This window comes from Hetaerina americana, unplaced genomic scaffold, assembly GCF_022747635.1.
Source record: "Hetaerina americana unplaced genomic scaffold, ioHetAmer1.1.p SCAF_8, whole genome shotgun sequence".
NCBI classification, from domain to species: Eukaryota; Metazoa; Arthropoda; class Insecta; order Odonata; family Calopterygidae; genus Hetaerina; species Hetaerina americana.
Genome location: NW_027287427.1, coordinates 59,005,374 through 59,030,040, shown reverse-complemented (window position 1 = coordinate 59,030,040; position 24,667 = coordinate 59,005,374). Strand labels below are relative to the sequence as shown.

General features: G+C 38.9%; 2 protein-coding genes across 3 annotated transcripts in view; one reads left to right on the top strand and one right to left on the bottom strand.

Moving 5' to 3' along the window:
* egh (beta-1,4-mannosyltransferase egh) overlaps window positions 1–17,084 on the top strand; it is a 137,729-nt gene extending 120,645 nt beyond the window's left edge. The window contains exon 3 of the mRNA XM_071596354.1: window positions 15,068–17,084. Coding sequence (XP_071452455.1) covers window positions 15,068–15,640 — 573 coding nt within the window. The 3' untranslated portion in view covers window positions 15,641–17,084. The remainder of the gene's footprint in view (window positions 1–15,067) is intronic.
* A 46-nt stretch (window positions 17,085–17,130) lies between these two features.
* Pfas (phosphoribosylformylglycinamidine synthase) overlaps window positions 17,131–24,667 on the bottom strand; it is a 30,500-nt gene continuing 22,963 nt past the window's right edge. For both annotated transcript variants that reach the window (XM_071596314.1, XM_071596315.1), the window contains 4 exons: window positions 24,403–24,567; window positions 24,004–24,174; window positions 23,578–23,706; window positions 17,131–17,666 (listed from right to left, as the gene is read on the bottom strand). In XM_071596314.1, the coding sequence (XP_071452415.1) occupies window positions 17,458–17,666; window positions 23,578–23,706; window positions 24,004–24,174; window positions 24,403–24,567 (674 nt within the window). In that variant the 3' untranslated portion in view covers window positions 17,131–17,457. The remainder of the gene's footprint in view (window positions 17,667–23,577; window positions 23,707–24,003; window positions 24,175–24,402; window positions 24,568–24,667) is intronic.

Sequence of the window (24,667 nt, the reverse complement as noted above, 5' to 3'; positions counted from 1 at the left end):
ATGTTTTATTTTTCCTAGTGTTGTGAAGGGTTCTCTTTCTCTTTTGTTGTATTTACATACTCTTATATTAAAATTTGTTGTCTCAGGCGTAACTTTGTGGAATTTGCATAACATATTGAAATGTAATGAAATAATTGACTTTGTAATTCCACACACTTTATTTAAAAAACACACGACCCAGGTTTCGACGTTGAACGTCATCATCAGATGGTCCTCATAGAAGCACGCTGGCTATATATACCTTCTGATCATAGGAGGGGGGGGTTGGTCAGAGAGGGAGGTCGGAGGGGTAAAAAGGTTACAATGTAGCTGGGAAGAAAAGAGAATTACATTTTTGATTTAGAAGAGTGGTAGGTCTAGGAGTGGGGAGTGGGAGGGATACAAAATTTCGTTGGCAAGATCATCTTTCCAACGGACACATTTCAAAATTTCTAACTGCTCCAAAGCATCGAGCCTTTGACCTTTTTCTTCAAAATGAATAATTTTGAAGAAAAAGGTCAAAGGCTCGATGCTTTGGAGCAGTTAGAAATTTTGAAATGTGTCCGTTGGAAAGATGATCTTGCCAACGAAATTTTGTATCCCTCCCACTCCCCACTCCTAGACCTACCACTCTTCTAAATCAAAAATGTAATTCTCTTTTCTTCCCAGCTACATTGTAACCTTTTTACCCCTCCGACCTCCCTCTCTGACCAACCCCCCCCTCCTATGATCAGAAGGTATATATAGCCAGCGTGCTTCTATGAGGACCATCTGATGATGACGTTCAACGTCGAAACCTGGGTCGTGTGTTTTTTAAATAAAGTGTGTGGAATTACAAAGTCAATTATTTCATTACATTTCAATCTCTTATATTAAATTCATTCATTGATTTCAAGTGGAAGTGGAATGCGATCGCTTGTACATCTTTTATATTTTCATGGTGGGATCATATCGCCACATTGTTAAAATCATACGTAAGCAAACTTATATGTTTCGGACGTACATAGATATTACTGTGCTGACTGGAGTTAAAATTTTCAGTTTGAGAGCTTAGCTTTTACGTATATGTATTGCGAGGGAAAAGTTCATGCGAAAGCAGAATCAAAATTATTTCTTGTCACCTTGTCGGAAAATGAATACTACGCATCAAATGCACTCGCTCAATGTGACTTGCGATCAATCTTGATATTCACCGCCGATATTTAAATAGTGAAAAGCTCCAAACAACATCAATAAATAAGTTGGACTTGCAGGTGCACGCATTCTTAATGTTTGATAAGTTTTTGGGTTGGAACATTTTTTTATTTAGTTTAATTGAAATATGTTAAAAATACTGAATACTGATTCATGTGTCCTCGAAAGGAAATTAATCAGGAGAAGGTAGGTACTGTTTATTTAAAAGTGATGGAAACTTCGGGGCTGTGTTTTCTGTTTTTGAGGTAAAATTCACTTCGGTGAAAATAATTTTTCGTGAATATAAATATACAATCTTGAGGACGCGGTGCGTTTTATAAAAAGCAGTTTGTACTTATCTTCCCACCCCTAGTTACGTAACCCCAAAGCATTTGGGGCAAAAACTCTAAATTGGCCTTAGAGAGGAAGACTGGCGGAAACAAACTTTCTTGCTAACTGACATTAGACATCTTTTTCCCATACACAACATTAGATCAGAGTAATAAAAAGCAATTGACACAACCATTAAAACTGATCGAACGTATAATTATACCTATAAATAATTATATCTTCTAAAATTCCTAATCAAAACTTAGATTTTATCCCGATGTTTTGATATAATAGTATTCCCTGCAATACCCTTCCACGAGGTAACGACGTTCTTCGACAGCAGGATACCAGAATTGAGAAATTGAGTTTTATTTCTTTTGATTAATTTTTATGAAGAATTATTAAAGGAAAAATGTTTTTTTGGAATTGTTATGTAAAAATGAATAAATGAGTGCCAGAACCGAAGTGTAAAACTATCGGTAGGCTGTGTTTGTTGACTTTATTTATATATGTCGAAAATATCATGAAATTTATGTAATTCAAAAGCCACAGGGAAGTACGATAGTTTAAGAATAGATTAATTTGTTATGTTATTGAATTTAAAACTTTGATTTGGAGCGTAGTTATGTACGGCGCGGAAAAATGTTCATTGAAGCAGGATGATATGGGAGGATTGGAGGCTTTTGAATTGTGGGTGTGAAGAAAGATGGAGAAGGAGAAGTGGACAGAAAGGAAACAAATGAGGAAGTGCTAGGTTAGGTGGTGAAGGAGAGGGGATTGCTGAGAAAAGTCATAAAGGCAGGAAAAATGGTTGCAAAGCATATTGATGGGCACTGGGATGTTGAAGACTGTGATAGACCGGAGACTGTTGTGAAGAATGAAGGGAGGAAGGAAGTAATACAGAGATGAAGAGGGTCTTGTTGCAGGGTAGGATGTTGGGTTGTGTTTTGTTAGGAGAGACAAGAGTATTATTTGGTAGCTTGTCTCTGTACAAAATCTACCTGATGCGGTAGATTACGTATAATAATAATTTATCATTTAATTAAAAAAATAGATGACTAGTAGATTTCTTTCAAGAAGAGGCATTGGACCAAGGTGGTTGTATTCCCGCACATCTTAAAATTCGGCAAAAAGAATTGGCGAATGTTGCGTTTTATGCGTGCGTAAGTGAGATGCTTGTAATTGGAGATAAGTTAATCACCCCAATTTATTTTAGGTTTAATAGCGTTTAAGTATGTAAATTTTCATTTGCTAATGGGATAAACACACGATGCTTCAGGATTGTGTGCATAAAACCCTGATGAATAATTAAAAAATGAACAATCTTTAATTCTCCGCAGCAGTGGCGGAGCTGGAAATTTCGTGCTACTCGGAGCGGTCCAAGTGAATTTCATAAATTTTAACACCGTAACACTCGTCCAATTTCCACTCGTCGGAAAATTTAATTTTGCGAATAGTGGCGTAAATGCTTCCATTGGTGTAATTTAAATGTTTTTGATTCGATCAATATAGTGATGATGCCACTTGTCACCGGATACTGCAGAGTGGTGAAGTCACTGTCGTAAAAATTAAAAAATTATAAGTAAATTTGTGGAAATGCTGTGTTATCATTTTGTCTGTACGGTGGAAAAATTCCTCCAAGTAACGGCTCAAATGGTGCCATACTATATAATTAAGAAAATAACCCGAAAATGACCAAAATATGACCTTGAATGATGTGTTTTTGGCATGCTGCGGAAATTAAAAATGTTTAATATGTATTAAGATAGGCCACGTGGTAATTACGTAAGTTACCAAGGTAATATTTAAGTCAGACGCCAGGTACTGCTTTACACAAGAGAAAAAAATAGGACAAATTTTTATTAACCTATTATCTAAAGCATGAGGAACTGAAGAAGAAGGGGATCGGGATTGGTGCGGTGGCTATCGCACTGGCTTCCCACCCAACTCGGGTTCAAATCCTGGCGGTGTTTAATATTTTTCAGTGGTATCTCGATCCCTACTTGAGGTGATTTGTGGAGGGCACTTTGCGTGAGTGCAACGTCCGTCGGATGGGACGTTAAGCTGCGGACCCCTTGGCGCCTTTCGTAAAGAGTAGGCTAATGCCGACGCCGGGTTTCTCTCCACCCATCATCCTTTCCTGTCCATCCCCTATGGCGCAAAAGACCTAAGCAGTCGGGCGCCTCCCCTAAATACTACTACTACTACTACTGAAGAAGAATATAGGCTAGGGAAGAATTTTGTATTCGTCACAGAAGTACTCTTGCTAGTCCATGGCATGTACAATGGTAGTCGAGTACTGTGTCAAAGATATATATTTAATTCGTTGCCTATTTGTAAAATAACAATGATTCTACGTGCCACTTGCTCTGAGCAGCTTCTTTCTGTAGTAACTAGACAATTACTCCAATATTCTGAGGGTTAGTAGTTTTCAAATGGGATTATCACAATCGATACGGCCACTTCTTCGACCGAGAATGTAATTAGTGCTTACCTTGCGAAACAGATCGTAAACTTAATCCACTCCTTCTGCCGTTAATACCTTCTCTTGGCTACCTAAACTTTCTTTGTTGTGGTTTTTATTCCTACCAGAGGGCTTAATGGCCCCGAGGGGTGCTTAATCGTCGCAATTCACAGAATTGTTTCGGTGAAAGTTTTCCTTATATATTTTGTATCTTCAGGATTTAAGGATGTTTAAAGTTGATAAAAAATGTCTGGTCTAGATGTTCTTTTAAAGAAGACCATCGCGTTGGAAAACGCTGTTTAACCCGTCTTTTTACAATTTTAGTTCATGTGAACATAATTATGGAGGAGTGAAATTGCTGACCTTATGATAACAAATTAAAATTAATAGTGAACTAAAATACGTGCGGGAATAGAATAATTTATTTTAATTAACAGCATAGTCGGTAATGATGGATGACCATTGAATGACCGAAAAGAAAAATAATGTTAGGGCTTGTGGATGGGAGTGACATGTTAACGGTATGATGACTAGTGTCTTGCGTAACACGCCGGTGTAGGTTTAAGAGGAGACATTGAAAGGGAAGATAGTTGACGTTGACGTGTTCACTGGATGGTATAGTATTCCTGCTAACGCTAATCCTCCACTTAACCTGGGTCCAGGGACCGAGAGAGAGGGGATTTTATGGGTGATAAAATCTCCCAGAGTAAAGTCAAGAGATAATTATGCTCCGATGTTCGTCCATCAACTGTTTTTTGCCGCTACTCCTTTTTTTCTCACACGAGTGAATCTTGCCTGCTCCACTGTGAGAACCTCCCACTTCTGGTGTTGGCAGATAGTGCGCATTCCTAATTTCAAGAGACATGGATTGCCTGCTATATCTATGTTTTCTAATGGATTCCATTTTCCCTTGTGTATTGGGCTCTTCTGAGGATAGGATAATATTTATTCGCAAATACTCCTCGTGAGGTTGATGGTTTCTGATCTAATTATGTGAAGCTTATTCGTTATTAATATCAAAATACTTTATGTTTCATGTGAAAGCCAGTTGGATTGGTTTCATATCGTGTCATGTGAAATTACCAAATATTCATTTTCTTTCCTTATGTTTTGATACAAATTATAGCCTTGAAACGATGGCCTAGTCTTTCAGGATATCCTACGTCGCAAATATTTTCAATCTCACTTTTATGTTTCGGGTATCATCTTGATGAAACTGAAATTTTAATAAAAATAATATTTGTCAATTATATTTTTTTTTATTAAAGTTTGTATTTTAATTGTTTAATTAGTAACATTTACGAAGCAATCATGAAATGTGTGTGTATGTGGTTTCTTAGCCCTAATTAATCAAGTTACTCAGGGTACTTTCTCTTGCTCAATTCTTAGAAAGTAGGTCGAAATGCTATAATGGGACATTGAGTGTTAATCTCTCAATGGTATGCCCAAGTTCATTGCTTCAGTGTCCTAACCTAGTAGTTCAAATAATATTGCGCGTTCTACATTTAATAAATAATACGTTCCCTCCCATGCAAATAGATCCTTCCCTATCCAATATATAAATCCTCTTCTTGGATCTCCAAGTTTTCTTTTTAGAACGCTTACGCATCTCGACCTCGTTGATACTCAAATATCGCAGATGAGTCACTCAGGATAGTTCTCAATCGAAATTTAATGTAATGAATATGTCATAACCCAAATGACTTAGCGGCGCTTGCAGACCGCGATAATTTTTCGTATTGAAACCGCAGTTCTGACGCCTTCCTTGTTTTGCCCGTTTCCCCACGCGATGAGAGACCATCTGCCCTCCAGATATCGTGGCTCTGTCAAATGCCAGATGCTGCCGTGTTACTTACAAAGACAGTCGCTGCTTGAAAAATGACAGCGCACGAGTGCTTTTTTTATTTTTTTAGATTCCTACAAGCCACCGCTAGGATGTGTGGCAGGGGGTGAATACACATCAGAATAATTTTGACCCGAATATTTTTACCCCTACCGCGGTACTTCACCCTCTTCTAGCATTTGTGAGTGCTCTTCTGAATGGGTGCTTCGCGCACAATTGCTTTCGACAGAAATAATATTGTATAATTTCTGTCGAAAGCAATGGTACGTGAAGCATCCATTCAGAAGAGCACTCACAAAAGCTAGAATTGACCAATATTAAAGCTCCAAAATGGGATATTAAGCCAACGTTATCCGGAACCAGTGTGGTAAGTATGTTACGATATTCAGTGATAAAAAAAAGGTAGTTAAGTTCTCAAGAAATAGGAAAACATTAATATGGTTGGAGTGCATAAATGTAAGCAAGAGAATCCTAATGGAAAGAAAACTTTCCATTATTTGAAAGCTTTAATGTTGACTACATGAAAACTTAACCATTCCCAAACGTGTCGTAGTGCTACCTTCTAACTTACCCGGTGCTAATGGGACTCAAGAATGAACAAGTACTGTCATTAGTGTTCATCATATAGTTAAACATTTTTATGCCACTTTGACAGTTTATTTTGTAGTTTGAAAGATAAAATAGCCACAGAGGGCCTATTATATTACTATCCTAATTTTAAAATATCAGGAAGTCGGTGGAAGAAATGAGTTTACACGGTAACTCAAAATATATCCACGCAATAGTGCGAAAAGTGTTGATTATAATACGTAAAATGGAGAGACCTTCGGTAATGACGGACTTAAGTTGCTGGAATTGCCGTATTAATCCGTGCCGGGAAATAATTAAAAGGTTTGCTGTGAAAGTATTGGCTACTGTTAAATTGATTTTTAAATTCAGGCCTCCAAATGAAACTTAAAAGTTGTGAGTCGGCATTAAGGGGACCGCGCATGTACGTAAACCGTCTTGAGATTACATTCGAGTCCTAACAAGAAACTTTCCGTAAAAGTAAATGCGGAATGCCTAAACTGATGTCTTGTGAAGTAAGACGTGGATTTTTTCGTCTTGAGGTATGATTTCCCAAAGTGGTGTCGCGTAACTTGGAACGATTTCCGTCTGGCATCTTCCCACGCTGGGTTTTAGGTCCGCCGTCGCCCTTCCCGCACGGAAGCATCAAAGAAGAACGGGGGGAAAGAGGGGGTGAAGGAGGACGCTTTTGCAGGGGCCGTGGGGATGGGACATAAGGGGACGGCGGAGAATAGAGTGAAAAAGCGAAATTTGGAGAAAAAAATTGAAGGCCTTCTCGTCGGCCGAAAATAGCCCTCCTCAAAGGCCATCGGTGAATAGATGGGTCACGCACGGCGCAGCGTGGACTGGAGGAACGACGGCGCTAGGTGCTCTTAAATTGTATGTGCACGAAAAGTAAGCGAGCGTGTAAAAATTACCCCTTCCTCCTCCCGCACCCCGCCCCCTCCTCCCCTTGTCGAAGGCGAGTCTCGGTCAAATGCGGTCTTCCTGTTCGTGGGGGGGTGGGAGAGAGGGTAAAGGGGTGAACGAGTCGTCGCGTAAGGAGGGAGGGATGAGAGACATCGATCTGCTGCAAAGGCGTCTCATCTCGCTGAAATAAAGTGGGGGAATGGTGGGGTGGGGTAGGGAGAGTTAGTAGGGAACGGGGGAGGTCGTGGGGGAATCCGCCACGAAAGTGACTGAGGGAACCGGATGGGGCGTTGAGGAAGAGGGAGGGGATGAGAAGGGTGAACAACATTCAAGCGACAATGATACGTCGTCTATAACGACGCGTCGTGTAGCAGCCTCCGTCGATGGCGAGAGTCCGCCGCCTGCGCTTCCTACGCGAGCATTAGTGTAGACGGCAGATGGGGTTGGTTTGACAGGGCATTCTTTCACGACGAGCCTCGGTCTGGATTCCGCTTCCCGTAATGACAGTAATGTCCTTAGGTTAATTTATGAGGTATTCCAGTGACTCATTTGTTTAAATGGCAAAAATGTCGTAAGTTAAAAGAGAAAAAGCGGCCATGAGAAATGTATGGAGATAAGGATTGTCTTTTAGTGTTTACCAGACCGTGCATAAAATTTTGCTTGCCTTCAACTTTCGAAATTTTCGTGATGAAAATTCGAATCTATTTTATAAATAATTCTCAGGCAATGCTTAAGTAATGACTTCGATTCTACTCATAGTATATAGCGTTAAACTCATTGCTTACAAAGCAGGATTCTTGTGTAAAAGGATGGAACCTTTTTAAACTACCAGAACTATTAGGTCCGGACGGGGTTGTATTTCAGTAGTGTGATGAGTGATGTTTGATTCTTTGTTTGTTTTATCATGGATCAAAGTTCATATATGCTCACAGTTTAACAAAAGGGTCGACTGTATGAAGAATTAGGACGTTTGACCAAATGGACTTCGAAAAACAGATGTTACGAGGAGATGCCCAGGATCTATCACAAAGGTCGTTTACGCATTGGCTAATTATCAACGCGTGGTTTAATTATTTTTATTTATTTATTCAATACTACTCTGCAAGGGCGTGTGGTAGGAGATAATCATACACCGGACTAATCCTACATTTTTCAACGCACAATTGTATTTTTGTATTCTTTTTATTTTGATGCATTTGATACCTACAAATTACCTAAATATCCACTTCAGAGTGAAAAATTATCCTTATATCAAATGCTATAAAATAAAAGTCAATCAAAAAGAATATTCGTCGGAAAATGTAGGATTAGTCTGGTGTGTAATCACCCCCTGCCTCATTCCCTAGCGAGAGCTTACAGGGCACTATTAAATAAATAAATGGCTGTGATACAATTAATGCGTACTGTCTGTAACTCTATTTGCTAAATACAATAGTTTTACGTTTTAAGTGGATTAAAAATATCGATAAAAACCTATCAACTAAATGTTTAATTCATCAATACATCCCAGAGTGTAGTGGTTGTAATACTTTCATTGGCTTGAAATGTTTTCCCGATTACTATATTTACAACCTCAGGTGAAACTTCCACACTGGCTGAACAACGGTTGCCGAAAGTTGTCATACAAACACGCAGAAATTTCGCAGTGTGTAACTCGTTGACCGGGATTCCAATCAAGGCAAAGTGTTTTTTTTACCACTGTGGAATTCCTGCAATTCGGTGCACATTAGTAAATGACTCCGTTGAAGTAACTATCGCGTATCTCCCACAGCTCTTTGAAAATTTTATACAAAAGATTGCGCTAATAATAACATCTCTGCTCTAATGATTTATCAGAAATGTTACATTCCAACGTACGCCACGCAAGGAAAATGTTTGGGTTGATGCACGGGATGTTTCCCATCAATCTTACTAATGTGTCTCATCGATGGGATGATATGGCAGAAAGGATGGAAATGAGGTGAAGGGGGTGGAGGAGTTGGGTATGCGGGTATTACGTTATGCTTGGAATTGCTTTTAGGCGTGGATGAAATGATTTGTACTCTTCAGTGCGACGCCACCATGCTGGTGTGCCACAGCAGAAATGGTGGGCGTTTTCGAGCACGTGGTCCTGGGTTAAGTTTCGTTATAGGGTGATTGGAGATGATGTGAAATTTTGCGAAAGTTGCGATTAAGCAATGCAGGCTTTTAATGTTGTCATTGGTGTAATTACATCAAGTTGGCTGTTGATAATGTCACGCCCGTCAACATTCTTTCAAATCTCATGTACTTTCGAAAGAGTGAAGGCAAATCGTGCCTCTGGATTTTGTTGCTGAAGGTTCAGTTCCGCTTGGACTCTGCCCATTTAATCCCCTTAACATGTCTGGCTATCCAAGGTTCTTCGAGCTCTGAAAAAATCAAGCATGAGTTCTATAAGTATCGAATGTTTGATAAATCCGGACAAAACTAATATTCGAGGAAATTTCTATCGTTTCGAAGAAAATCAGAAATAAATATCACATTTTCCTTTATGATTCTCTGGCGATGATCTAGAAAATCAATTATTAGCTTCCACGGACGTTTTTGTACATCATACGGCACAGCTATCATACCATGATATGACTGCAATGTAGAAGTATCTACTTAAATGCGCTAAGATTCATATTATCGTTTGGATTTTCAATTATTCGTGCATAGCGATGTATATAAATCAAAGCATGTACTTTGAAAACCTGTCAAGTCATAACAAATTGGTTTTTTGTACTTGTTAAAATTCCGATCAAATCATTAGTGATTATTATAAGATAAGGCACGTCCCAGTTTCAAATCCAATGTGAAAAGTCGGACGGGAATCGATTGAGAAATACGCCATCTTTGAAAAAAAATCAGGAGATATCACGAATTGAATGACACGAGCACGTACATATCTCTCCGAGGTACACGAAAACGTATCCGTGACAAATCATTCGAAGTAGTTTTATTTTTCCCAGCGATTTTTTACCACAACCTCGGGAGCCATCCGATCAATATCTCTCGTGCTCGCATGTCCTCCACTTTTTCGCCAGGGACCTGAAAAAAATCTTAATATCATGCCAATGAACCGAATAAAAAAAAATTACAGGAATTCCTTCGGAGGACGTGCGACCTGAGAATCCCACACACAGCAATTTCTCTTCGGTTCTAAGAGGCGGCGCGCGTAAAGTCTTGGGGGCTTGGGACGTATCCTTCATTGTGAGACGGTGGCTTAGCGGAAAATTGAGTTTAGGGATGCGACGCTTCTGGAAGGGCGCGTCGTACCCCTCGCTCACCACATGGGGAACCGCTCGCGCTCTGCGCGGGAGGGAAGCGGGGTTCGAAGGGGCTGGGAGAGGGGAAGAGATTAGGTACGCGAAAGACGGAGCGCGAGGAGGGAGGGCATGGACGCGTGGTGCCTGTGTTTTGAGGTTTGGTAGTGTTGGTGCTCGGAGAGCTTTTCCCTGGGTGCCTGCCCGGCTCCCTCGCGCTCTCGTTCTTTCTCTTATCTATCTATTTCTCTCTCTCACAAGCTTGATGAAGAATGCCTCAAGGGTGTGAGGACTGCAAACGTATAACAAGACTCCAGCGAGGCGCCATATTAAGGGAGACAATGTTTTTTTCCCCTTCGTTTTGCGCGAAGGGCTTACGCTACAGACTTGGCAGGGGCGCGCAAACAGTGGTACTTCCTCCGAGGTGATCAAGCCGGAAGAGTGAGTGGTTTTGGGATGCGGGATCTAGTGGTGCTCACCTGAATCCTTCGCCGAAAACTAGGTGTCTCTCGTGGAGGCCGTCTGTGACTTTTCAAATGAAAAGGGAGTTCAGCTGCGAAGGTGGGCCTGTAGCCAATTTCATGCTAAGTCGGGGAATATTTTGCTTGTTGCCGTACAAAGCCGTTGCACGAAAGCTTAAAATGCTAGAATGTGAATCTTGAGCGTCGGAATGTTTTGGCAGTAATGTTATGTTGATATATGGCGATCTCTCTTTAGTGTCATTTATTAATGTCCATTAAGTGTAATTGAGTGACGGATCATAAATTTTTAGTTTTTGTTACGGTTGAAATAAAATTTATCTGTGAAGGATATGAAATTAGTGAATGGAGATGTGAGCTGCTAGCCTGCTCTGGGGTGTGGCCAAGTGAATAGTTATTTCGTTAATGTGAAAAATCAGTTTGCAGTCTCCTTTTGCGGGCAAGGCGTTTGTGGTAATAATTTTTTTGTGACTTATCAGTTTGATGACTCAGATTTTTAACAACGCAAGGGAGTCTGCATTCGAGGATGGTGTGCATGCTTGCTTTCCTGTATCGATTTATTGATTATTTTTTATTTAAATGACACTTCGGGGAGTGGCAGACGATTTGAGGAGCCGTTAGTTTTTACTGTTAATTCCATTTCCAGGTCAAAATTCAATTTTTCGCTATCGGGTGAATTTTGGTCTTCTGGCCATTCTCTTAAGGGTCAGATCCTACTCCTGGCGTTTTGTTAAGCCTAATATTAAACCCCGAGGTGGCTGAAAAAAGTATTTAATCAAAACATTCATACGCCGACGTGAATTTGGTTGTGCTCTAGTCTGGTATATACGGTCACTTTACTGCGAAAGCTTTAATTTCCTTCCCCTTACTCCACCTCCTTCATTTTATTCCCCTTACACATAGCCTTCAAACTCGTAATTCCGAAGTTCCATATTTATTTAGCCTCCTCGAAACAAAACTTTTTCTCTACTTTCTGCATGTTTGATTTTGGTTTCAGACTTTCCATGTTTATTTTCCGTAATTACATTACCTTTCCAACAGTCGACGAGAAAACCATGAATAATCATAACTAGTGGATGATTGATGTTACCCTCTCCGGGAGAACCCTAAAATTGTGAATAAACCTTACTGAAATCGTATTACCTTAAAACAAATAGTGCAGCGAAAAGTCTCATTAATATTGATGCATATAATAATAATTGTCCAATAATAATTTTATCAAAATATTATTGTAGTATTCGTGATGGAGCTTATTAATTATGGCCTCTCAAAAAGTGACGTCTCTTTTCTGACGTCAAGTACCGAATTTGATCGATCTGTTCAAATTTTGGTCAAAAAATACCCTTGTATGTGACGATTTGATGACGGTAATCGAATTTAATCTACTTTCTCTAATGGATTCTGAAAAAAATCGCGAAAGTGATTCTGATCATTCCGAGGGACGGTAGAAAGTGTTCTACAGTGATTCTGCTCTCTAAGAAAAAAGAAGATTGCTATGAGATGAATTTCTATTGTCCAATTAGCATGTAGGGTCAATACCGTGAGTTTTTGATGAAAATCTTTTGCAAACGTGTGCCTTTTAAAGTAATACTTTTTAAAGTCCCTGATCAAGCATTGTTTTTTATCAGCATTGTTTTACATATCTCGTGTCCCCTATTTCAGGTGCTAACGAACTAACTTCCAAACATTTCCTCCTATTTTTACAAGGAATTAAAAACAGTTGATCAGTTGTTTGACTTTAGCGAAGGTTTTCTTAATTCCAACCACGATCTATTCATGAGTAACCTCGATAGTTTTTAGTTCCAGAGGGGTCATAAACATTTCCGTTAAATTTTATCTTGAGATAATTGGAGTCAGCCAAATTATCTTTTCCGTAATGATGCCAAATTCAAGTCTTTAAGTAAAGCAGTATATGTTGGTTTAATATCAGACGATTGTTCCATGCACTAGTTACAGTGGAAGTTGACTGGCTTTTTTTAGTGGCATTAGTTTTCTTTCTTAAACCCTTGGCCGTGCCAGAAGTAATAGCTATCTATGTAGTGCACTGAGCTAACGTCAAATTGTGTTTCCCGCATGTGACAACTAATTATTTCATAAGGGTATGAGTGAATTCCCGTGTTAGTGATTAAAATAATGCAGGAGCGTTTTTGTCCCATAGAAAGTGCTTGATAATAATGTTCACATGAATCGATTCTACGGACACCGCTCTCAAAGAAAGAAATTTTACGGATTCACTAACGGAATCGAACTGGGCACTTGAAAAAATCACTGGGAAGCTTTAACGAATGACAAGGTGCATATGCATTATGTTGTATACTAATTTTAAGATTTTTACGACCACTGGCTAGCAAATATTTTCTCACCAAATAAAAAAATCTGTCTGTAGTTCACGTAAATGATTGAAGCTAAAATTCAGCGAAATGCTTCACATCGCCATAAGCTGGAACTGTTGGAAATTATTATAAATCCTTATATGTTGCGACAATGGTATTTGTGTGGCTACAATAGATGCTTTCGATACAGTTCATTTGTTGCACTTTATATCCGTAACAACCGCTTGTGAGTTTATGCTTTCAACATTTGACATTTATTTTGTTGGTGGAAGAGATGGTCTGAAGAGAGTATTGTCGTCATGTCGAGTGTCCGGTAAATGGAGCTCATGATTATGTTGCAAATCATCTTTTTCAAATACCAAATATTTAATCTATAATATCTTGGATTAATTTCTTTTCGATCATTTTAAGCAAGCGGCTCTTCCGCATACGCTTCGAGAGGCGTTCGGTAATTGAACATAGCATTCTCAAAACAATTTACTGGGATACACAGTCCTTTGAATTTTCTGCTCGTCGAGAAATAGTGAAACGCATGAAATAGCAGAGAAGAGATTTCCAAAACAATCAAAATATCAATTTGATGGCTTAATTTTGCCTAAGATGATATCATGTTATAAGACTTCCTTCCCCGTAAGCGTGAAATATTTTTCAGTTGCCGAAGTTCACGTGGCGCCTCCCAAGGGATTTCTTACCTGGAAAAAATGACGGTATCAAATCGGGTAAGGAGGGATATAAAACAGCCGAATAAACTGTTGGTAATAAAAATTACTTCGGTTTATTGTTGAGTCCGTGCACTATATTTTAGGGGAAGGGTGGTTTTGAAGGGTGTGTTGAAAGGGTGTGTTCGTTCTCTCACGACGTTACGAGAGAGGTTATAAATGCTGGGACGAATGGGCTTGAAAGTACCACCTTGCAATATTTATGTAGTTGATACATGATACGCTTCTGCCAATGGCAATAACTCACATTCTGCTGAGATCAACGGGCTGCTATCCACCAGATTGTTTGTATAATTTCTTGTTGTAGGCTTTCATTTTTCATTTACTTACCCAACCGTTGTATCCACTACTAATAAAGGGCCGTGTCTTCGTTTCACAACCACTTCCGGGTTAGTAATTTTCCTGTCTATAATTGTAGGAAGTCAAGGGGATATGAAATGACGTGTTCCTCTGTTAATTCTGCCTTCCTTCTTCAAAGTAATACGAATGCCCTTGCGCACTAAAGAAGTAAGAGCATGGCGGAATATTGATGTTGATAAAAGTTGTAATGGGTTTTTGTGGTATCGAATTAATCCTTATACATTTTCCAGATCCACGCGACTTTCTCTTCTTAAACTGTACTTTGTTTCCCATCCTCGTTTACTGAAATTTACCCGTTAAATTGATTTAATATAGTGAAACATTAGTGTATTCTATAATCCACGGACAAACCATCTCAGAATCGTATACATTTCTCACGGAATTCAACACGGTTAACAAGTTGTAAACCACAGCCATAGGCTTAGTAGTTACAAAATTGGGGTGAATATAAGAAGTAGCAGTAGTTTTATCGAGTACTGCCGTTTGCGTTTGATCATTGCACGGTTGACAGTCAAAATGAATATTTCTGCAAGGATGAGAGATAGTTTTTCCAGGTTTCGACCTAATGATGAAGACTTTGGAATATATTTTCTTTTAATGCAACAACCGCAAATCTTTCCTAACATTTTACCTTATGTATTTTTTCAGGTTGGTGCTGAGCGGGCTGTATCCTTCGACAACGGGCCAGATGGCTCCGTCGCCGAGGACTGCTTCTTTGCAATGCGTGCATTCCGGGAAGGATACTCATTCGGTTTCGTCGACGGGGAGATGTGGGAGAAGTCGCCGTTCTCCCTCTGGGACTTCGTGCAGCAGAGGAAGCGGTGGATGCAGGGCATACTTTTGGCTGTTCACTCTCCCAGGATTCCCGTGCGCCACAAGCTGCTCTTGGCCATATCCTGCTACTCGTGGGTTACTATGCCGCTGTCCACGTCCAACGTTGCCCTGGCCGCGCTCTGCCCCATTCCGTGTCCCCCGATCATGGACTTCTTGTGCGCCTTCATCGCGGCCGTCAACCTTTATATGTACGTCTTCGGAGTGCTGAAGTCCTTCTCACCCTACCGCCTGGGCCTGCCGCGGTTCCTGCTCTGTATCGCCGGAGCTCTCGCCACTGTGCCATTCAACGTGCTCATTGAGAATGTGGCTGTGTTATGGGGCCTCGTGGGTAACAAACATCGCTTCTATGTGGTCTCCAAGGAGATAAGGCCGCCGATTACGGTGTAGTCAGGAGTAACCTCCCCAATTTTTTTGAGTTCCTTTTCCCCACCCCTTAGCCGTGCAGGGTTTTTCTCCCCTTCTCTCCGTCTGTATGGCCCTCTTTATGGGAGGGGAAAATGCGAATCATTCCTCACGACAATTGAGTGGAAGAGAGATTCACCTTGCATGGCTCCACCCTGAATGGGGGTGTTTTTTTACTTTCACCAAAGATATCATGACATTCTTTTCTCAAGGGGTTTTGGGTGGGACCCCTATGTTGTTATGTCAGAGACAATTTACACATTCATTGGGATCAAATTCCTCGACCAATCGTGTTCCACGGAGACTCTGTTTTATGCTTGCCCGGTTGATGAGGGCATGGCTGTCTCCTTTGTTGTACTTCACGACAACCCTTTAATGGATGTCCTTCACAAGTGAATGTTGGGTGAATGGTTTGGATGTTAAAACTTTTTTGAAATGAGTTTTTTTTATACACACATCATAAAGCAGTAATGGTGTCACACACATGTATATGTTTTGCATTCACTTCAATTTGTTTTTGAGCTGGGTTTTTTGGGACATCCAATTTAATGTCCAGTGATTGTTGATTTTAATGAAAAGTTTTTGGCTTTTGTTGAAATTGAAGTGTCAGGTGCTTGCACATCTGTACTTGTGGTAGCATTTTTTTTTAAACATAGTATATGGTTTTTCATCGAACAAATGAAGTTAACGCGGTAAAAGACTTCAGGAGTATTTATATTTTAGTTATGAGCCAATAAGTGGTTATTATTCCTTTTGTGAGAGTTTCACAAAACATCAGATATTTTATGCAGTCCTTAAGGGACATATTTTCAGGCAAGGCAAAGCAGCTATAGATCTCCAGCTTGAGAAGGGAGAATGTCCAGTGGCAGTACAAACTATAGAACAGCAGTTAATTAAATTGTCCAGAATCTTCAGTATTAAGAGTAATGTGGTTTCATTAAATCCTGTAGTATTTCGCTTTGTAAATATATTTCATCAATAATGTTCTGGCCATTAAGAAACAATCATATAGCTTACCTTTTCTCAAATGTCTAGTGATTTTGTTTGCTCTGAGAACTTAGTCTATAAATAATCTAAGTTAAATTATAAGAGAGACAATGATAATGAATGTTAAATGAGTTCCAGGGAATGAACTTTTTATGGTAATTCCCTGAGACTAGTCATCTCAGCTGTTCTCCTTTAGGAAATGGTGGAATAATGGATTTGCCATTATCATTTTTTAATGCTTAAATGTGTTCTATTCATGCCAACTTTTGCACATTTTAAATGCTTGCAATTATGGACAATACTTTATTTCATGTCAAGCACAACTTTAGAGGTACCTATTTGAAGGAATTCTTTGAATTCATGTTTGTTTTTCAGGTTACGTATTTTAAGAAACCTTGCCATTTTCCTTGTATTTTTAAGCTACTTCTTTGTGTTGTACAAGTTTTACAAATACTCATGTTATTTGTAAAAAGAAAACAAAATGAAAGTATTTTAAACAATGCATTTTATTATTATCATCATCATAAAAATGTGAAAATATAACATTTCCCTAAAATAACATTACAAAATGGCACCTACACACAATATTAAAGTTGTGTATAAAAATGGCTACAACAATTTTTATAAGTTTTCAATACTTGATTGCATATTACAACATATCTCTCAAAAAATATTGTGCTTCATAACAAAATAAATGCAGACTATATATTGAGCAACAAGATTATGGTAGTGAATAAACAGTCGAATTATGAAGTCAGATCATAGGAATGCTAATGAATGAAGCAACATTGACTAAGTGCTCAAAGTACACGGTTCTAATGTCTTGGATGGCTTGCACACCAATGGTAAGCATTCTGGAACATTCGCAGCCATGGAGAAGGGTCAGTGGGATTACAGGGCATGGTGTATTCACCAGCCCAAGAAGGAGGAAGCCATGGCCATTGCCATAACAAAGTGCATCGCTCTGGGTGCGGCATCATTGCCAAATGTCGCCCATCTTCAGAGCATACACCCGCCATGCCACCTAATAAATAAAAAATTCAATTAGTAATTTTCATGCTGCAATAAAACATGAACATTTGCTATCATAAATAAATAACAATCAATGAATTACCTAGAATTACCAAGGAATTTATGTGATTAAAAATCCTGGTTCCTCTCAGTAATTTATTTTAAGGTATCAAATTAACATGAGTAACTCAAGGTTGACTACAAAAATCAATTTCCTTTCAAATATGTACTCATATTTAATTTATTTGTCGATTTTGGGATGAGTATGGTGTTCAACAGCACATCAAAATAGAACTCAACAGCACTAGTGTTGCTCTTTTACTAAATGACCATAGCTGTCAGTTACCTCCCCTAGTAACTTGTACATATTATTCTAATAAATGGATAATTCCCAAGATTGTCATTTCTACTTAGTTAAATTGTAACTTTTAATAATCGCAATCCTAATTTTACTGTAGTTTTACTGAAGGCATCTATTCAGTTTTATTCTTGTTGAAGGTAACTATTAATACTTATAACACAAGGCCTATTTGAACAAGCTTCTATGGGCACAGAATTCATTCAGGCAGAGTTATACATGATTCTAAACTTATATGTGACATGCTAAAGACAGGTGAAAGGAACAGAAATCTGATGAAAAATTTTTGTCTTTCCAAAATGCTTTGATGTGTCTAGGTGCCAAATGATATATGAGCTGCAAAAATGTGGGATGAATGCAAATAAAATTTATTCCGCATTCACTTCCTTCTTTACTTTAAAAACACAACATAAAAGACAAGACCTACAATCATACGTAAGTAAATTTTGGTATTCCTCAGCGAAGTGCAATTAGTCTCTTTGCTGTTAAATGGTGTTTCCTAGAGAACTGATGAGCAATACTGATGGAGAAAAATGTACAAACAGCTTGGAGATCATTTTAATATGGGGTTCAGAATTATATATTGAAAACTGTAAGGTTACATTTATTCTTAACTTCTTAAAACAGAACAAAGTTTGCACTAGGAGGCATTTAAAGGAGAGTTGCTGATCATTTACATTGATTGGGAGTCATCCTCATTTTAGTCCTAAATAATACACCCCCTGGTGTGACGTGATGAAAGTAGGATTGAAGAAGTGTACTCTTCAAATGGAAAAGAAAAACTAAAGGAAGTATTTGCTATTTGTAGCAAGATAATATACTGAATACGAGGGCATTTTGATTGAGTAAAAACAAATCAAATGAATTTTATGAGTTACAGAAGAACTTCATTTGAAAATAATAACATAGAAAGTGTTTGGTGCACCTTACTACGGACCAATCAACCCAACATAAATTTATGCTCTTTCTACAGACCTCCAGACTCAGATTTGAAAACACTTCACACCCTCAACGATCAAATTCACAAGTTTACACGTAAATATAATAACAGCATAAACATAATTGGTGGCGACTTTAACCTCCCAGGTATAGATTGGGACAGCAATATCGTTAAATCTGGGACCCGCGATCGCGAATCTTGCAATTCCATGATAAAATTGGTTCAAAGAAACTCCCTTCATCAAGCAGTACGCATGCCCACCCGTGGAAAAAACATATTGGATCTATTTCTTACAAACACGCCGGAACGTATTATTAGTGTATCAACTGATGAGGGCTTGAGTGACCATAAAGCAATTAATGTCCATTTGGACATAGCAATAAAAAAGATTGTTAAACCAAAAAGAAAAATTTATAATTACCATAAAGCAGACTTTGAATCTTTTGCCAATCAATTAAACTCTTCACTACCCGAGTTCAAAACCCGCTTAAGTCATGTCCACGTGGAAGAAACTTGGACAGAATTTGTCAATATCATGCAAAAAGGAATCGTAGATTTCATACCTATAAAATACGTTAAAGCAAATCGCGACCCCAGGTGGTACAATAAAGACGTTAGAAAAGCCCTTCGAAAGCAGAGAATGCTACACTCTAGGGTAAAGAGGGCAGGCGTGAACACATCATCTCCTGAGAATACACAATTATGGGACACATATAGATCCTCTAAAATTGAAACCAAAAAACAATTACGTAGCGCCTTACTGGAATTTAAACGCAAAGTACTTTGCGAGCACTTGGACACTGACCCCAAAGCTTTCTGGTCATATGTTAGGGAAGTAAATGGGAGTAAACAAACCGTGGCTTGCTTAAGGGATTGTAGCAATGTAATTCATACAGACAGCGAGGTTAAAGCTAACATCTTAAATTCATTCTTCCAAAGCGTTTTCTCGAATGATGTTGCCACCGCATATCTCCAAGAAACAATACATACTCCACCCATGGAAAAAATAACAGTGGACCAACAAGGAATTCTAAAATTACTTAATGAGATTAAACCCAACAAATCCCCGGGTCCCGAAAATATACCAGCTAGGGTGATTAAACATTTAGCTCCAAACATTGCCCCGTACCTTGAATTTATATTTAACAAATCCCTCACAGAGTGCAAAGTACCTAAGATTTGGAAAACCGCGCAAATAACGCCTATTTTTAAAAGTGGTGACAGGGAGGATCCCAGTAATTACAGACCTATATCTCTCACTTCTATCTGTTGTAAAATCTTAGAGCACATAATTGTCAGTTCAATAATGAGACACCTTGACAATATTAACTTTTTAAGTGACAATCAACACGGATTCAGGAAAACCCGCTCCTGCGAAACCCAATTAGGATTATTTACACATGATTTACTTGTATCTGGTGAGAGAGGTAGGCAAGTGGATGCCATCTTCTTAGATTTTCAAAAGGCATTTGATAAAGTCCCACATGGTAAACTCATTCATAAATTAAAGGTCGCGGGTATAAACAAGGGCGCCATAAGTTGGGTTAAAGATTTTCTTTCAGAGCGGGAACAGAGGGTAGTCCTTGATGGCGCTAGTTCCGACAGCGTTCGAGTCACGTCGGGGGTACCTCAGGGAAGTGTGATCGGGCCGTTACTTTTCTTGATTTTTGTTAACGATTTGAACCGCGAAGTGAAAAGTAAAATTAGGATGTTCGCGGATGACACGGTGATCTATCGGGAGATATCTGGGGATGAGGATCGTTTTATTCTAGCGCAGGATTTAGATTGCATTACTAAATGGTGTTCTAACTGGGGATTGACTCTAAATTATAATAAATGTTCAGTGGTAAATTTCTTTAAAAGATCAACGGGATTTGCTTACAAATTAGCTGGAGGTGACCTAGCAGTAGTTGATACGGTAAAATACCTAGGTGTCACATTCACTAAAGACTTACGAGGGTCATCCGGAAAGTAGTACCCGTTCGTGCCGCATGAAGTGCTGACGACGCGAGTAGCCGCTGGACGAGGTCAGATAGCTTCAGTGGCTTGTCTGCCTTCTCTGAGCCAAGTTGCGTGACGCTAGCATTGCCTGTGTTGTTTCTGTGATTGTTTACAATGTTTAAAAAAATTGAGAACGCCGCCAGTTGTGAAGTGAGGGCAGTGATTAAATTCCTCAATGCAAGAAACGTTTGCCCATGTGATATTCATCGCCAATTAAAGGAGGTGTATGGAGACAATGTAATGGACGAGTCGTCTGTTCGGCGGGGGTGTCGCAACTTCAACATGGGGAGGGGGAACACACACGACGATGAGCGTTCGGGGAGACCGTCTGTCATTACAGACCAACTGGTGAGCTCAGTTGACGAATTCGTGAGGAACGATCGGCGCGTCACAATTGATGACATCTGTGAGCATTTTCCCAATGTTTCTCGAACAATTGTTCATGAAATTGTTAAACACCATCTGCATTATGCAAAAATTTGTGCAAGATGGGTCCCTCGCGTATCTCAATGAGCTGGCGGCGAAGGACTATGCAGCAGGAATACAGAAACTTGTCACACGTTATGACAAATGCCTTAATTTGCTTGGAGATTATGTTGAGAAGTAGTTTAAAGTATCCTCTTTCAAATAAAATTTTTTATGTTTGTTAATATTTACTTTTGTGTCTTTATTTCACGAACGGGTACTACTTTCCGGATGACCCTCGTAACTTGGGGGACTCACATACGTAAAGTCTGCGGTCAAGCAAATAAAAAATTGGGATTCATTAGACGCATTGTCGGCAAAAGTGACTCAAAGGTCAAGGAACGTTGTTACCACGCTCTTGTAAGGCCTCATTTAGAATACGCATGCAGCGTGTGGGACCCGAGTGAAAAAGGTCTCATTCGGGAAATTGAGAAGGTTCAACGCCGGGCAGCCCGTTTTGTAAAAAATTCCTACGATAAAACGCAAAGCGTTACCGAAATGCTCATGGATTTGGGGTGGGAATCATTAGAAGAGAGACGATTCAATGCAAGACTGAAATTATTAAATAAATTCAGATCCGCATGTTTCAGCACCGAGGTCTCGCAGATTATTCGTACTCCTACATACATTGGTCCCTTGGATCATGCATATAAAATTCGGGAAATAGATGCCAGGACTAGCCGACTCAAGGACTCCTTCTTCCCACGGACAATACGGGATAGCAACTGTAGGATTATAGATAGTAAAAATTCCACTTGCCACCCTTCAGTGTCTAAAAAATAATTAGTTCTACTTAAATGCATGCTCCTCCACTAACCTTATGTGTTTTGTTATAATAACCCATTCTTTCCGAATGACCTCATTCGTGTTCTGTTCATCTGTTTTTAAGTTTCCCTTTCAATCCCTCGTCCCTCTCCGCGGGGGGAAATTCCTGCTACCTGCAACGTTGGGTCGAATTCCCTTCCTTTTACTGTCTCTTTGGGGGGTTGAGTGTTTTGTGGTGCATTTTCATGTGGTAGTGATGTTTCACATTCTTGCTTGTTGTGTCCTGGCTTGCGTGTTTTAGGATGGCTTTCGTGCTGTATCCTGGGGTGCAGTTTTTTGTTGTTTGGCGGTGTATGTGTTTGCATGAGTATTGGATGGAGGGAGTTTTGCATGAGTGTGTGCGCTGCTGGGGTGTAATTTTCCGTGTTGTTTTTTGCATGTGGTATTTTTCGTTTTTACGGTTGGTGACCTAACACCCCCCGCCACACGCCCTTGCGGCGGCTTGCGGGGTATTATGTAGATGTAGATGTAGATGTACTATACGACGATACAGAGAATTATTTACCATGCTAATTGGAAAGGAAACAAGACTCTTCTACAACATAACATTATATTGTCATGATTTTACTTGCAACATCAAGGAAATAATCAAAGACTAAACAAACAAAATATAGAAACAGAATTGGAGAGAATTCCCATCCAAACAATTAAGTGAAAATATTGTATGGAAACAGAGTTCCATGACAACAACATCACCTTTTTTACATTAGTTGTGGCTGTGGATATCATTCTAAACTTATTATTACTATATTCTATATAGGGAGGCATTCATTGAACATCTGTTTTCTACATAGATGACCAATTTTTTTAAATGTTAACATAGTTTCATAAACGGGAAGCTCTCAAATGCGATCAAAATCCTTTAATTGACTAATTGTATCTGCAATATGTGCTTATTAAGGTGGTCATGAACCTCCTAAACAAGAACCTTCATATTTCTAAAGCATTTGAATGCAACAATTGGTTGTGCACGCTTTATCCATTCTAATGTAGCAAGGGTAATTGGGGATCATATAAATTACGAATAATGAACCTCCTAAACAAGAACCTTCATATTTCTGAAGCATTTGAATGCAACAATTGGTTGTGCACGCTTTATCCATTCTAATCTAGCAAGGGTAATTGGGGATCATATAAATTATGAATAATATGTTAGAAACAATAAAAAATTTCTAAAATGTGCATATGTAACAGGATTACCACTTCACTAATGGGTAAAAATATCATTTTAGAGCAAATATATTGAGGGTGCATTAACAATAATTTCACTCACCAAATTTCCAGTTAATAGAAATTTATATACAATTAACCATTTTAGAATATCAATATGCATACCTCTGCTTCCATTTGGATTTAGTGGATACTGCATGGTGGGCTCTCCCATGTCATCTACATACTTGATAGCAATGCATCCAGATTTCTCTAGAGTTCTGTAGACATCTTCGTTGCGGAATGTAAAGTGACCTATAAGAGGTAACATATCTGCATGAGTGAAAGCAATACATACATGTGACTTTATTTTCATTCTCATTCAGGGAGTTTTTCTCAATCCTAACACACTCAAGCAACAAATAGCGCCATTCTTTTCACCAAAAACATTTCCAAATAATATGATTGATAATAAGTATAAAGACTTGATTGAGAATTGAAAAAATAGAATTATTATAAGTTACATTTTCATGAAAAACAATAATTCATATCCCATGGATTCTCACATGCTGAGATCACCAGATGACATAAATTGATAATGAACAAATTTACCTTCTCCGTGGGCAATCCAGATACCCAGAACTGAGCCTTCCATTCCTTTCAGCATCAAAGATGGACTCTGATAGATGCGTACAGTGGTAAATCTGCATTCATAACGCTCAGACGAGTTGTGGCTTAAAGTAATTGGCGGCACTGGCCATCCATCCATATCTTTTGATGGCTCTGAAAATAATAGAACTTTTAGTGAGAACTGTTTTATATCACAGAATCATTTTCAAGCAGGGACCTACATTAATTTACGAACTATTATAATTAGATGACTGTTATAGCAGACATTTGTAAGTAAATACTAAATGTTATGTAATCTGAATGCAAGAGATGGTGGTAAGAAATAATAAGACTAAGTACGTATTTTAAACATTTCAGAAATAATTATTAATGTACCCTTACTGTCAGATGATGGTCCAACCCACCCTAGTAGACAGGCAAGCTGGCAACCATTACAGACGCCAAGGCTGAATGTGTCAGGCTGCTCAGTGAATGCTTTGAATTGCTTGCGCAATTTTGGATGGAAAAGCAAGCTTGCTGCCCATCCTTTTGCTGAACCCAACACATCTGAAATATTATTATATGAAAATTTAAAAACAATGAAAATGGAATTAACGTATTCAATTTATGGTATTCACTGAATGACTCATATCTCTGGACTACTTAG